This window comes from Mastigoproctus giganteus, chromosome 8, assembly GCF_048544385.1.
Source record: "Mastigoproctus giganteus isolate SK-2022 chromosome 8, ASM4854438v1, whole genome shotgun sequence".
In the NCBI taxonomy this organism is placed as follows: domain Eukaryota; kingdom Metazoa; phylum Arthropoda; class Arachnida; order Uropygi; family Thelyphonidae; genus Mastigoproctus; species Mastigoproctus giganteus.
In genome coordinates, this window is record NC_143582.1 from 183922003 (window position 1) to 183938278 (window position 16276).

The 16276-nt window shown below is 35.9% G+C and overlaps 1 protein-coding gene across 2 annotated transcripts in view; it reads left to right on the forward strand.

Moving 5' to 3' along the window:
- The window catches only part of LOC150082059 (NF-X1-type zinc finger protein NFXL1), a 252064-nt gene that overhangs the window by 190057 nt on the left and 45731 nt on the right, over positions 1 to 16276 (forward strand). For both annotated transcript variants that reach the window (XM_090379082.1, XM_090379083.1), the window contains exons 14-15: positions 10115 to 10277; positions 12711 to 12821. In XM_090379082.1, the coding sequence (XP_090235208.1) occupies positions 10115 to 10277; positions 12711 to 12821 (274 nt within the window). The remainder of the gene's footprint in view (positions 1 to 10114; positions 10278 to 12710; positions 12822 to 16276) is intronic.

The window sequence follows — 16276 nt, forward strand, 5'->3', positions numbered from 1 at the left end:
TAACTGAATTCTGCATTGAATATATCTTCAATAAAATTAGTTAAAGTCACCATTTCAATCCTAATAGCTGGCCCAGCTCTAGTTGCTTGCAGTGGAACTGCTGTCTTTCCCGCTGCTAAAATTAATTCTTTATTTTTTATAATTGTTCTTACAGTTAAACTTGCCAGTCCTAAATTATGGCACACATCCTCTTGTCCTTGACCAGAATCGATTCACTTCAAAACGACTAATTTAATTTTAAAATTCAGTCTTTTTCTTACATTTGTAGTCTTCGTACTGCGTCCATACGTTGTTGCTTTTTTATTCTTATCCTCTATTATTAACTCTTCGAAAATGTAACTGTGTTGCATTAACTATGATACAATGTTCGAGTAAACTGTCCGTTACGCATGATGTCTAATACTGTACTGAGTGATGTTTAGACTTCGGATAAATGCATGTAATGCAAATTTTACAAGCAATATACTTGATCATTTTTTAAAATGTTGATCTCGAAACTACGTAACAAGTCACTGTACTGCAATTAAATTAGCGTGCGAAAAATTTCACTGAGCATGGGAAACGTTTTAATGCTGTTTTTTGCTATTCATTTTCAAGCTATCGATCGACTCTATCAAATGAAACAATTTCATTAAATATGCCAAAAATTCAATCTGTAAAAGAGCGTTATAGTGATTTGTGACAGCGTTATAGTCAGATACGGGTTATAATATAAGAATAACAAATCAGCATAAAGCTAACCGCGTTATAACGAGGGCCTGCTGTACAGGAATTTTGCTAGCAGGATAAGAAGGTGATCATACCCTTGTATAAGGCATTGGTCAGATCTGGAGGCTTCATTTTAGGAAAGATGTACAGCTACTGGAACAAGTACAGAGAAGGGCAATGAGATTGGTGAGTGGAACAAAGGGTTGCTCTTACCAAGAAAGACTAGTTCTGCAAATTGTAGCATCTGGAGACTAAGCGCCTGCAAGGTGATTTGATTGAGGTGTATAAGGTCTTGAATGGTATGAGGAAGCTCAATGCTGATGGGATTCTTGCTCAGATTATGCACCTGAGAAGGCATAAATTCAAATTGAGGAAAGACAGTTGCAGAATAGATGTGTGGAAATTTGCCTTTAGCCAGCAGGTGGTTGATTGCTGGAACAAACTTCCATCTGTCGTGAAAGTTGGCAGCTTAAATAAATTTAAGGCAGATTCGCAATAATTGTAAAGTAGTTATTAATCAGTCCAAACTAGATTTTGAACAGGATAAGAGTAGAAAACTTGTTTCTTGTTGAAATGGTAGTCGAGCATTTTGGTCTTTTGGCAAACCATTGGTTGCAACTTCTTCCCACCTCTCTTAAAACCTGATGGTTCTGTTGCCATCTTAGCTAATGATAAAGCTGATCTGCTAGCATCTACTTTTCTTCTAACTTTTGTATTGATGATCTTGATAAACCACCACCTACCATTCCTAGTACACTTCATTCAATGCCTCCTGTGGTCTTCTGTCAAAAGGATGCCAGAAGAATTTTGAACAATCTTGATGCCAAGACAGCTGCCGGTCCTTATGGTATTTCTCCAATTCTTTTCCTAAGCTTACTCCTATTTTGCATCACCTTTTATACACTTTCTTATTCCACTGGTGTTTATCCTTCTGCTTGGAAATTTATTCATATCCAGCCAGTTCCTTAAAAAAGGGTGACAAATCCTTTCCATCCAATTATCATCCCATCGCACTTACTTCTACTCGTTATAAATTAATTGAGAAATCTATTAACTGCCAATTCCTAAACTATCTAGAAACCTTCCATCCGATCAATGGTTGCCAGTATTGATTCTGTCAATTTTGATCCACTAGTGTTATACTCACTTATGTTACCATCTAAATTCAGTGGAAAAGTTTGTTGAAACTAGAGTAGTTGCTCTTAATATTTCAAAGGCATCTGATCGTGCTTGGCAGAAAGGTCTAAATAAGCTTAAATCCTTCTAGGTTTCCAACTGTTTTTTGTAATTGGGTATCCAGTTTTTTCTCTAACCACTTACTAGGGGTGATGGTATGGTGACTTTCTGTCTTCTAACTTCTCCACTAACTTCAGTTCTTTTTCCCACTCTTATCCTCTTGTATATTAAAGACCTTCTTCCATTGATTGGAAATCATATCTATAGTTTTGCTGATGATAGCACACTGCATTCCACCCTCCAGTTTGAGAAAATTTGCCCTACACAAACAACTTCATTTTCTCGAATATCCAGTACCAATTCCTTAAATGCTGATCTCCAGCTAATTCTTCAGTGGGGCAAACAAGACTTAGTTAATTTCAATCCTTCTAAAACTCGGACCGGTCTTATATCTCACAAAATGTATTCTGCTCCTATGCTTATCTTCGATGACAATCAGTTCTCTAGTTTACCCTGGCTTCTAATCTCTCTTGGCATAAACACATCACAAATATTACTTCTAATGCATCCAAAAAACTGTTTTCTCTTTCACTCTTAGCATTACTTTTCTTTTAAACAGCTACTTTCTCTGTACAAATCTCAAATCTACGATACTGTGGAATAATATTCACACATCTGGGGCAGTATCCCCCCTAACCTCTCTCAAGCTTCTAGACTCCATTCAAGAGGGCAGTTAGGTTAATTAATAACAGATCTCTTACAAAGCATCTCCAGTCTGTGTGATAAACATTGTTTTTGCCACACGCCTCGTCGCGGTTCTAAACCTTTTTTCAAGAATTTTAAGGCACGTGTAAAACTTCTGATGAATTCGGTGTGTGCAGGGGAGGGGGGAAATATGGTCGGCCTTTCGTCTTTTCAGTTTTGTTCAGTGTCGTGTGAAGTGCACAATGTCTTCTCGAAAACATTTAACTTTAAAAGATAAAGTCGAACTCATTAATGTGTATGATCGGCAAAAAAATAGTGTTCACAATCTCGCTGGAAAATTCAAAATCGGGAAGACGCAGGTAAGCGACATCCTAAAGGAAAAAAAATGAACTGCTCAAATAATTTCGGCAACACGGAAATGATCAGGTTCAAAAATCATTCCCGAAAACTGGTGGACTTGAAATTGACAATGTTATGTATAAGTGGTTTTGTCACGAACGTGCTAAAAAAAATTCCCATTAATGGGCCTGTTATTAGGGAAAAGGCTTTGGAGGTTGCAAAATCTGTGGGAGTAAATGAGTTCAAAGCTTCTGTGGGATGGCTAGACAAGTTCAAAACTCGGCATAAAATTTCTTGGAAAACCGTAAGTGGTGAAGGTGGATCTGTTGATACTGGGGTTGTAACAGAGTGAACCGTCAAATTGGAAGATTTATGTCGTGATTTTGAAGCTAAGGATATTTACAACTGTGACGAAACGGTTGTTTTTTAAAGCTCTTCCTGAAAACACAATGAGTCTAATAAACAAAAAGTGCCAGGGCAGAAAAATTTCTAAGGAATGCTTGACTGTACTATTGTGTACAAATATGCTGGGAGACTTTGAACAACCTCTTGTTATAGGAAAACAACAAAATCCTCGTTGTTTCAAGGGCATAAAGTTGAATCTTTTGAATGTTGACTGGAAGTCTAATAAAAAAGCATGGATGACACGAGATATCATGAGTGAATGGATAAGTCACTTTAACCAAAACATGATTCGTCAAAACAGAAAAATTATTCTTTTCATGGATAATGCTGCATCTCACCCGCACATTGAATTGTTTAACATTCAAATCCTTTTTCTGCCACCAAACTATCCCTTGGATCAAGGGATAATAAAAAATTTTAAACTTCACTACAGAAAACGTGTTTTAAGACATCTCATTGCAAACATGAACGATGTAACATGTGCGAGTGACCTTGCAAAGAAAATCAGCATCCTAGGTGCGATTCAATGGATTTCCTCTTCAGTAAACGCAATTAGAAAACAAACTGTCGTGGACTGTTTTGTAAAGTCTGGCTTCTCAAACGCAAAAATTGAAGTTGTGAACAGCAATGTGGAGCACCAAGAAGAACAAGAACTTCAACATCTATTGATAATGTACGATACGTCCGCTACAAGTGACCCTGGCTACAAAGATATAGACTCGAACCTCGCTACAGAAGATGGTGCTCTAAATATCAACGACATTATCATCGATATTTTTCAAGAAGTTCCTCATGAGGATGAAGAAATGGAAGGAGGTCATTCTGTCGAAGAACATATTAACGACGAACCGATGAAAATAGAAGAAGCGCTCATACAAATCAATCGTTTAAAAATGTTTTTCGGCGCTGAAGAAGATACTGAAGGACTTTCGATGGTTTCTTCACTCCAAACAAATGTTGAAAACAAAATTATCAGCCGGAAGAAGGTGCAGAAGAAAATAAGTGATTACTGTATGTATTTTTCTTAAGATAAAGTCATAATATGCATAGCACAATTGTATATATATTATTTACAAAAATATTGTTCAAAATCTGTATATATTTTAATTTAATTTTACATTAAACGTTTAACGATTTTTCTTTCTTTCTTTCTTTCTTTTTTTTTTTTCTCCCTCAGACTTCTTTTGTTAGCGGACACTTCTCTCTAACGGACACATTTTCGTTCCCCGTGGCTGTCCGTTAAAGGGAAGTTTCACTGTATATGGGGAAACAGCAACCCCAGAGCAACATATCAACTCTGTGGTACTACACTGATAGTGGTAGAGAATGAAAGGGACCTGGTGGTGGTTGTGCAGGCAGATATGAAGTTCTCTGAGCAGTGCAGATGGGCTGCAAGAGTATCTCATGGGGTATTGTGAATGATATATAGGAATTTTTCTAGCAGGGATAAGGAGGTGATTATTCCCTTGTATAAGGCAATGATCAGGCCACACCTAGAGTATGTATACAGGTCTGGAGGCCTCATTTCAAGAAGGATATAGAGCTGCTGGAATGAGTACAGAGAAGGGCAACAAGATTAGTGAATGGAACAAAGGGGTGCTCTTACAAAGAAAGGCTTAAGTTTTGCCAATTACAGTGTGTGACTAGGCACTAGCGAGGTGATCTGATAGAGGTGTATAAAGCCTTGAATGGTTTGAGCATGCTCAATGCTGATGGGATTCTTCCTCTTGCTCAGAATAATCACCTGAGAGGGCATAAATTCAAATTGAGGAAAGACAGATGTAGGATAGACGTGCGGAAATTTGCCTTTAGCCAGCGGGTGGTTGGTTGGTGGAACAGACTTCCATCCCTTGTCGTGGAAGTTGATAGCCTAAATAAGTTTAAGGCTCAGCTGGACAGGTATTTCAAACGAACAGAGGGGTGAATTGAAGTGGCGTTTTTTTTTTTTTTTTTTTTTTTTTATTTTGGCTGATGCTGCATAAGCTTGCTTTCTTGCATCAAATGCCTCTATTAATGCTAATGCTAATGCTATATATACTTTTATTGTGCATTGTTCTCTTTTCCAAACCGGTCCAAACATATGCTGGAACCAATCAGCATCCTTTTACTGTCCAGCTTTAATTGCTAATATCTTAGTCTCTCCATTGTCTATCTCATAGTCTGACTGACTGCAACCAGTCAGCATCCTTTTACTGTAACTTCAAACTCATAGAACCATCATTTCTTCACCCTCATTTATTCCTTCAACTTCTGTTTATGGAAAAACCTCTCTTCACACATTTCTTAAAAATTACAATCTACAGAAATTCAAGTCTAATATCAAGAGGTATCTTATTTTATCTTCTCAGTCTTCAACCCATGTGTGGTATTGAATGCTAAGTTCTAGTTTGATGTTTTCATTTAAAAAAATAATAATTTTATAATATTATTTAGCATTAGTAGAGGCATTTGATGCAAGAAAGCAAGCTTATGCAGCATCAGCCAAAAAAAAAAAAAAAAAAAAGAAACCACTTCCACTTCACCCCTCTGTTCGTTCAAAATACCTGTCCAGCTGAGCCTTAAACTTATTTAGGCTATCAACTTCCACGACAAGGGATGGAAGTCTGTTCCACCAACCAACCACCCACTGGCTAAAGGCAAATTTCCGCACATCTATCCTACATCTGTCTTTCCTCAATTTGAATTTATGCCCTCTCAGGTGATTATTCTGAGCAAGAGTCAGAATCCCATCAGCATTGAGCATGCTCAAACCATTCAAGACTTTATACACCTCTATCAGATCACCTCGCTGGTGCCTAGTCTCCAGACACTGTAATTTGCAAAACTTAAGCCTTTCTTCGTAAGAGCACCCCTTTGTTCCATTCACTAATCTTGTTGCCCTTCTCTGTACTCGTTCCAGCAGCTCTACATCCTTCTTGAAATGAGGCCTCCAGACCTGTATACAGTACTCTAGGTGTGGCCTGACCATTGCCTTATACAAGGGAATAATCACCTCCTTATCCCTGCTAGAAAAATTCCTATATATCGTTGACAATACACCATGAGCTACTCTTGCAGCCCATCTGCACTGCTCAGAGAACTTCATATCTGCCTGCACAACCACCCCCAGGTCCCTTTCATTCTCTACTACTGTCAGTGTAGTACCACAGAGTTGATACGTTGCTCTGGGGTTGCTGTTTTCCATGTGTAGTACTTTACATTTGTCAGTGTTAAACTTCATTTGCCACCTCTCAGCCCATCTGCTTAACCTTTCCAGATCCTGTTGCAGCAGCATAGTGTCAGTAGTGTCCTTGACAACCCTGCCTACCTTTGTATCATCTGCAAACTTTGACATTAAGCTTGATATACCATCATCAATATCATTTATGAATACAGAAAACAATAATGGACCCAACACTGAGCCCTGAGGGACTCCACTAATAACATTAGTCCACGACGAGCAGTGTCCATTGATTACCACTCTCTATCTTCTCCCCCTCAGCCACCCCTTTATCCACAGCAGCAATTTGCCTCCAATGTCACACTGCTCCAATTTGTGCAGCAGTCTTCCATCTGCAACAGTATCAAAAGCCTTTCTAAGATCCAAGTATATAATATCAAAGTTATTCCCTGCATCCAGTTCCTTTGTGACTGCATCATAGTATCCAATCAGATTGATCAGGCAAGACTTCCCCTTAACAAAACCATGCTGTGTCCGAGCTATAACTGAAGTCTTGTCTAAATGATCCTGCAGTGCTTCTTTAACTAGTGCCTCCATTAATTTTCCTGGAACAGAAGTTAAACTCACAGGTCTATAATTACTTGTGTCAGCCTTTGATCCTCCTTTGTGAATTGGGGTCACATTTGCACATCTCCAGTCTGTGGGTACCTCCCCTGAGTCCAAGGAAGCTCTCATAATTATGGCTAAGGGTTTGCTTACTTCCTCTGCTGCCTCCTTTAATATAACTGGATAGATTCCATCCACCCCGGGTGCCTTTCTTGTGTTTATCTTCAACAATTTCTCCTCCACTTTACTCTCAGCTATTATAAGATTCTCTAGCTTACTGCTATAGTTGAATACACCTCTGGCTTTCCCCTCGCTAAATAACTCCTCATGTGTGAATGTCGATGCAAAATATTCATTTAGTTTGTTAGCTACCTGAGCAGGATCATCAACAGTTGACCCATCAATATCAAGTGGTCCAATCTGATTCATCTCCTTCCTTCTAGAGTTTACATAAGTAAAGAACTCTTTGCTGTTTTTCTTTGCATCCCTTGCCAAAGATTTCTCGTAATCTGCCTTCGCCTGCCTAACCTCCTTTGTAACTTGGTTACAGATCAACTTGTATCTATCATAGGCTTCTGTGTCATGTGTTAATTTGTATGTATCCCATGCATGTTTCTTCTCTGCCATATGCCTCATCAGTTCATCTGACATCCATTTAGGCCTAAACCTTGAACAATATTTCTTGGTTGGTATGTAAAGCCTAGTAGCTTCCAAGATAAGTTTTTGAACGCTTCCCATTTTGCATTTGCTGTTGGTAACATCATCAGTTGGTCCCACTGTATAGAATTTAAATACTGTCTCAGTCCATCGTAATCGCCTTTACGAAAGCAATAACCCTTCCCTTTACCCCTAATGGTAGTTACCTCTTTGTGTAAATCCCACTGCTGATAAACAAATCAAGAGTATTCCTCCCTCTAGTTGCCTCCTGAACATGCTGATGTAGAAAACAATCATCCAATAAATCCACAAAAGCCTTGCTAGTGTGTGATGACCAGCCCCCAAATTCCAGTCAATATCTGGGAAATTAAAATCTCCCATTATATAAGACTCCCTGATTTACTGGCCCACTCTATTTCTCTGTACAGTTTCTTATTATACTCATCAGAGTCATTAGGCCTATAGCACACTCCTACTCTTTATTTTGATCTCCCAATGCTTATGTCACACCAAACTGACTCGACACTGCACTGTCCAGCGATGTCCACTGGCTTCACTTCCTTGGATTTTATGTATTTCTTAACTAATAGCATAACCCCTCCTCCCTTCCTATCCAGTCTATCCTTTCTGTAGACATTGTACTCCCCAAATTCCAGTTCTGCATTCCTTATATGTGTGACACCACATCCCTGATACATCATAATTTGATGATAAAACAAACTACTATGTGTTATGAGCTTATAATTTTAAGTAGAAAGGCCTTTTTAGGGTGAAAGCATAATATCCGTATGCTGTCATTATATTGTTGAGTTTTACTAAAAATGTTTTACCACAACACAAGAAGGTGTAGTTGGCTAAACATATGGTTCTTTAATGTTGTTAAATTTATTAAATTAGTTAAAATTTTGAAAATGCAATGCAGTGTTTTGTCATAAAATTACACTGGACAACACGATGTTTACCTCCACTAATATATATGAACTATTTATTTTTACCTCCACTATATATCAGCTATTTATGTGTTGATTTTGAAAACAATTCCTCACATCATAATTTTTACATGTGCAGGTTTTTGTGTTTATCCATAAAAATGTTTAAGCAGAAGCAGAGACAATGTCTGAAACACCCCAATTTCTGTGTGTGAACAGTTTACAACAAAAAAACTGAGGAAGAAAATCTACATTATTATTAAATGTGTCTATTCTTTGTGCTTTGGTTGCAAGATTGGTGCTCCATGTGTGCTGTACAGCCTACACATAAATCTTAGGATGTGGCTGACTGGGATTATTAAAAGTATGCTATTGCTATGGTGTGATGAGAACTGCACAACCACATTTATGATTGCTAGTTCTGCATGACAAAAATATGCAAGGAAATTTTTGTTGTGCAGAAAATGCAAGCACAGCATCAAATATCCTAACATATATGGAATGAGGCTCCGTTCTGTAGGCACCTCCGTAGCCAGTTGGGCAGGAGCAGCAGTGCATAGCACATGCTGCTTGATTAGACTGGGGTTCAAGCCCGTGACCACCAAATACAGAGGATGCGGAAAGGTCAGGGAATGACCACCGCATATCTCCAGAGCAATACGGCCTTAGTTGCTAATGCTCCTAAAAACCAAATAACAACAACAGCCCCATTCTGTTTCTTTGAAACAACCTTCAATCATGAAAATTTCCTGAAAATCTACAGAAATTTAAGTCCATAACCACTTTAGAATTGGTGTTAAAAAAAATTAATAAAATAAATTATAATGAAAGGATAATGATAGCACATGATTTTGCCAATAAACTTATTGAAATGGTTGCTCAAAGATTATATAATTACTATAATACAAGTACTTTACTGGAATGGTGATATTTGAAAATTCATCTGAATGCCATTATCAGGCTTAAAGAGTTATTTTTCAATAAATTTACGTGACAGTAGGATGTGGTATAATTGTGTCCTTAATTTATTAACTATGAATAAACCACATATAACCTCAGGGGCTCACATCTGGGCTTAGTACACCCAGGGTCCTAAGTTGGATATCATCATTCTTCTCTTTCTTGGTGATTTCCTTTTACTTCTGACTTGTTCTCTCTCTCTCTCTCTCTCTCTCTCTCTCTCTCTCTCAGGATAACTCAGAATTTTTTTTTTTTTTTTTGGCTGGTGCAGGAAAAGCCTCGGGCTTCCTTGACCATATGGCTAATAATAATAATAAATATAATCCCTCTTTAAACAAATAGCAGAATTTGCCCATCAGTTATGTTATCTCAATAATAAGTATAAATTTCAACAAAAACAAAATTTTGTTATTGCAGTTTTTGTTTTCTTCAAATTATTATTGATGTATGTATAAAATTTTCTTATCAGAATCCCTCCATCATGTCATCACCCTAAGCAAGAAAAACATTACTGTCATTTTGGTTCTTGTCCACCATGTCATCAGATTTGTAACAAAGAATTACCAAATTGTGAACATCTCTGTCCAGCTTCTTGTCATTCTGCTGTGTTAGTTAAAATCATGCCCACACAAGTAAGATTATTTAATGTTATTCTCAAAATATTTTGCCTATAATTCTTATTTGCTGAGTTTGGAGGAGAGGGGGGTCTAATATTTTATATTGTTAACATAAGATAATGTTCATTCACTAGTTGTATAACCCTAGTGATAGTGCCCAGTAATTTTGTGCAAAATTATTTTTAAAATTTTAAACGGCTTTCAACACAGGTTATAAATATGGTATTTAAATTATTTACCATAATCAAAGTTAAACTATTTATTTATTTAAACTTTTCCCATAATTTAAATTAAACAATATCTTACTAAATTATTGTTTCCTGTTCCCCCCACTCCCCCTCCTACTATAGCATATTTATAAAATTCAGAACATTATATGATCAGAATTATTTTAAAACTTATTTACTGGCTCATATATCTCCACCTTATTAGCTGGCCACATGAAAGTGGTTTTATGTGAAGATCTGATCATGAAAACTGTCCCTCTTCCACTAAGTACACAAGAAATGCAAGGGAAAAAAACTACAAATTAAGTGTCACAATTAAACCAGCAAAGTTGTGGACAAAAACCACAGATTTCTATATGAATTTGATTTGGTATGAAAATTTTTTTATAATAGCCAAGTTTCGTGTGGTATTTGCATTTTTGTCGTATTTAGATATGAATGAAAATAATTACTCCTACTGCAAAGACTCAGAACATCTTCCTCTGTTTTTCATTGTCTGCAAGACTCGCTTAATTCTCTGTGCATTGTCATGTGCTATTCTTACACTGTCTAAAAATTTTGTTTTAAGTAGTTTTAGTCATAATTGTTGTTAAAGTTTTTTTTTTCTCCAAAATACTGTAATAATTGTGTTTAGCTGTCATTTTATTTTATTCATACCCTTGGAACTGTCTTAATAGTCATCCAATTTCTGATGCAGTTGATTGGCTGGCACATTGGCTAGGTACTGCTGGAAAAACAATGATGAAAACTTGCAGTATATATTCATTTTCAATACCTTGGTGGTTCTACAATGTCAACACTCTTTAGGATGAAACAGAAGCTGCTTAGGGTCTATAAGAAACTCCCTTACTAATTGTTGCAAATCACAAACACGTACAAGATTTATTGAAGTGAAATGGTTGATGATCAAGGAGCTTGTTCAGCACCATGCGATGTTCAGAAAGTGTATTTTCTTAGCTAATCCTGTGAGTTATGTTTCCCTGGACTCTGAAAACTGGATTAAGCATATCCAGTGTTTTCAAGATATACTTTTTTTAAATTCATTAGAATTGTTGGAACCATATTTAATAGATAGACCAGTTACTTATTTCAAGTTGCCTGTTCAAAGGGTGAATTTCATATTATAAAGATTTGCCAGATTTCTCAGTGGTTGTATATGATTCTATTCCTAACTTCTGTTTGAAAGCTGCTTCTTTCTTTGTTATTGACTCCCTGGTAAAATTATTCCTAATATTTGGAAAATCTGTAGAGTCACTCTCATTCCCAAAGTTACAAATCTTTGCTGTGTTTCTAATTACAGGCCTATTTCTATATGCTTTCCCTTTTTAAAAGTTCTTAAAGGATTATATTTTTGCCTTTATGTAATCATATTTTTTTACTAATAGATTTTTGTCCTGTTCATTTTTGATATAATTCTACAATTATATGTTTGCAGCAGTTTGTAGGGAGAGTCTATTCTGCATAGAATTCTAAATCTGACTTGCTGTGTTTTTCTTCAGCTTTGACTTGATTCGAATTTTGCCATCAAGGAGCTTGATGGCAAAGTGGTTCTTATGAAGAAAGGCTTAAGTTTTGCAAATTACAGTGTCTGGAGACTAGACACCTGCAAGGTGATCTGACTGAGGTGTATAAAGCCTTGAATGGTTTGAGCATGCTCAATGCTGATGGGATTCTTCCTCTTTCTCAGAATAATCGCCTGAGAGGGCATAAATTCAAATTGAGGAAAGACAGTTGCAGGATAGATGTGCAGAAGTTTGCCTTTAGCCAGCGGGTGGTTGATTGCTGGAACAAACTTTCATCTGTTGTTATAGAAGTTGATAGCTTGAATAGATTCATGGCAGAACTAGACAAACATTTGGAGCAAGTGGATGGGTGAAATGAGAAGGGTGTATGGTTTTATAACTTCATTGAAGAAGAAAATGTTGAAATAGACAGCGATGTGTAGGTTTAAGGTTAATCTTGTGTATTGTGGTTTTACTTATAGTGTATTGATTTCGAGATGGGTATTTGTATGATATATTTTTTCACCAGCCTCAACAAGCTGTTAGTGATTTTCATCTGTATCAACAGATGAAAATCACTAATAGCATTGGTATCAACATTGTGTTTTATCTCTTTTATTTGGCAATAAATGATATTTTATATGTGTATAATAAATTACTTCCAACTCTGAACAGTATTGTTATATCCATTGATTTTAACTTCTGCTTTCTCTTTACAGAAGCGGGCTGGTCCGTGGGAACCTCCTCCAACTCCTACCACAAAGGTGGTTTGTCGTCCATGTCCACCATGCCTTGTTCCAGTTTCTGTAATGTGTTTAGGAAAACATGAGGTATCTAATATTTGTGTGAGAACATATAGGGGTTAATCAACACCACGTTTTTTAATTCAGTTTGATCAAAAGTTGTATAAATCATTAATTAGGGAAACGTCTCTAGTTAAAAAGAAAACATAAATTGATGCGTAATCACTATCATAAAAAAAAACTTATATTTAATCTTTGATTTATAAATTAATAATTTTCTATTCAAAAGAAAAACATTAATAATAGCAATATAGTTGCTGTATAATTATACAAATTTACAAGTTAAGATCAGAAAGTTCCAGGACCAAATTTTTGTTTGTATCAATTTATTAAATATGGAATATAATTTTTGTCAGCTGATTAAAATAACATCCATCCAGTAATCAAAACTATTTTAAAATCTTTTCTGTTTGTAGGCAAAAAAAGATCAGCCCTGAATCTTGGATAAAGAAATTGTTACAGTAGGCCCTCGATTTAATGGACTAATCAGGGAAGGGGTGTCCGCTATTGCCGAAAGTCCGTTAAATCGAATGTATTTTAAAAACATTAATAGCAAACTTACAATGTACAGGCTATATTAAAATGTTATTATAATGTATAAGTATGAATAAAATATTACTATAATGTACATTCAGTAATTTATACACGCCACTAAAACATCTGTTAAAAATATAAAAATAAATTTATGACAAGAACCAAACTTTAATTTAATTAATCACGTCAAAAACTATACAGTGTAACTAATGGAGTGTTTTCACCACTTTTTTTTTATTTTTTATTTTATTTTTTTTTTCTTTTTCTTAAAGCTCACACAAAGTTGTTTTCAATGTGAACATTAGTTTTTTCATTTAAATCCATTTTAGAGGGGGAAAAAATACTTTAAAATTCTTAAACTCCATTGAATAAAAAACATAGAAAAAAAGTTTAAAAAAAAAAGATACATAATATTCAATATTAATATTAACTTAATTGAAAGAATCACAATTTTCAGAGCCAGAAACAACTGTCATGTTGAGGGAAAGATGTTAATTCCCTGCTGGTAGAGGGTTCTGGTGAAACAGGTCCAGTTGATGACGTGGTCTTGAAGAAATCATCAAGCTTCAGTTGCCTTACACCTTGGTGCTGCTTCTTTATTACTGTAGATCGAAATTCTCTAAAATGTTCATAATAAGAAGCACATAAAGGTCTGATGATGATTCAATATACTGTATGATGTCATCCATATGTTGTCTTATAACAGACAATTTAGGATGAGTTGCAACTGATTCTTCGTCATCGACTGAGTCTTTGTCATCATCATCGTCCTCTTCTTCTCCGTGAAGAACATTTTCCGCAATCTCTACCTCAGGAAAAATTTGATAGCCTGGATCACCATCATTTTTGAACCATCGTTCCACATCATTCTCAGTTGCATTTTTGTTGCCAGCTCTCAGAAGAGTGTCCTAAAAATTAGATGCCTCAACTCCCTCAAAGTCCATTTCAGGTTCTATGTCATACAACTTCTTCCAAGCATTGGCCAAGCTAGTTATCTTCATATCTTTCCATGCAGCTGTTAAGTTGAAGACAGCAGATCTGATGTTGTGATCCATGCATGTAAATGCCAGACCAACCACCATCTCTTCCAAAAACTTCTTCTTATACAACCTCTTACTTGCAACGATTACACCCTAATCAGTCGGCTGTATAAGTGAAGTAGTGTTAGGAGGCAGAAAAACATTTAATTCTCCCATCCCTGCTAACTTACCTCTCAGCATTAGGATGAGAAGGTACATTATCTAGCAGTAAAACAACCTTTATTTCATTAGAAAGAATTTTCAGCACATCTGTCAATGATAGCATTGCATATCAGACAGATATGCTGTCTGATGTGTGATGCTATCAGATATAAATAGGTTCTAAATTTTTCCTTTAGGACAGAAATTTTTTGTCTGTTAAATCGAAGGCCTACTGTATTCACATATCTTCCAGTCTACACCAAAAAATAAAAATAAATAAAATAATCAGTTGTACCTAAAAGTGTTAATGAGCTAAAAAGATTGCACATTTATCTTATTTAAAATAAGCAAAATATAAGGGGACACAGCATTTAAAAACAGTTCTGCTAAAATCAATGTTTTTGAAAATTTTCCTCTGCAATAAACAGGAATAATATGAAGAACTGGGTGGTGAAATTGTTCTTTCAATGAAGATTCAGCATGTAAAAGGAAACTGCTTCGGATAAATATTTTTGATTATTCATATTAGTAAATAAATATCCTCTGAATAAAATAAGGAACGCAAAAACATGTTTTGTGCATTAGTTTTCAAGCAACAAATACCAACAGCTTGTTTTTTTTTTTTTTTTTCTTTTTTTGGAAAACTGCTCTCTATTGACATTGATCCGTTCTTCCTCTGTGCCATTCAACTATAATACAGAGTGTGATGATTAAGTTTAAACAAAAAAAATTGAATTAAGTTTAATTCAGTTTAAACAAAATCAAATGTTTGAATGAAACAAGCTTTTAATATTTTTCAAAATAATCACCTTGAATAGCTAAACACTTGTGAGGTTGCTCACAGGAATATTGAAGCATTTTTTAAACACATTTTAACCAATTCCTTTGTCCCATTCATCATTATCATCAGCCATTTTCAATCCGCTGCAGGATGAAGGCCTCTCCAGCAACTTTCCAGTTCCTTCTGTTTTGTGCAATGGCCATCCATTTACTACCCACAAACTCATGAATTTCATCTGTCCATCTCCGTTGTTATCTTCCAGGTTTTCTTCTAGCTCCTCTTGCGTACCATTCTGTTATTTTCTTAGTCCATCTGTCATCATGACTTCGAGCTATGTGTCCTGCCCAAGACCATTTTAGTTCTTTAGTTTTGATAAGAATGTCTACTTGAGTTTTCTGCCTAATCCATGTGTTTCTCTTCTTATCTAACAGTCTGATTCCCAATATAATTTGTTCCATTCTTCGCTGTATAGTTCTCAGCTTCTTTTCCATTTTTTTGGTGAGTGCCCAAGTTTCACTTCCATAAGTCATGGTGGGGAGTATGCATTGGTTCATTATTTTACGTTTCAGACAAACTGGGATATTGCACTTCAGTATGTGACTATATTTCCTGAATGCTATCTATCCAAAATTTATTCTTCTCTTGACTTCCAGCCATTTATCATTATTACAGCTAATAACTGGTCCCAGATAAGTATATGGCTCCACCTTTTCAATTACTGCTCCTTCAATCATTATATCCCTTTCTGTGGCATACTTGTTCATCATTACTTTTGTTTTAGCCATATTCATCTTTAGTCCATAATCCTTACTAACTGTGCATAACTGATTAAGATTTTCCTGTAATTCTTTGGGATCATGGCTTATGACCACAATGTCATCTAAATCTGTCAAATCGTAAATGGTTTAGGTACTCTCCATTCACATTGACTCCTTTCTGCGACCAGTCTAATCTTCTAAAAGCTTCCTCAAGGACAGCAATAAACA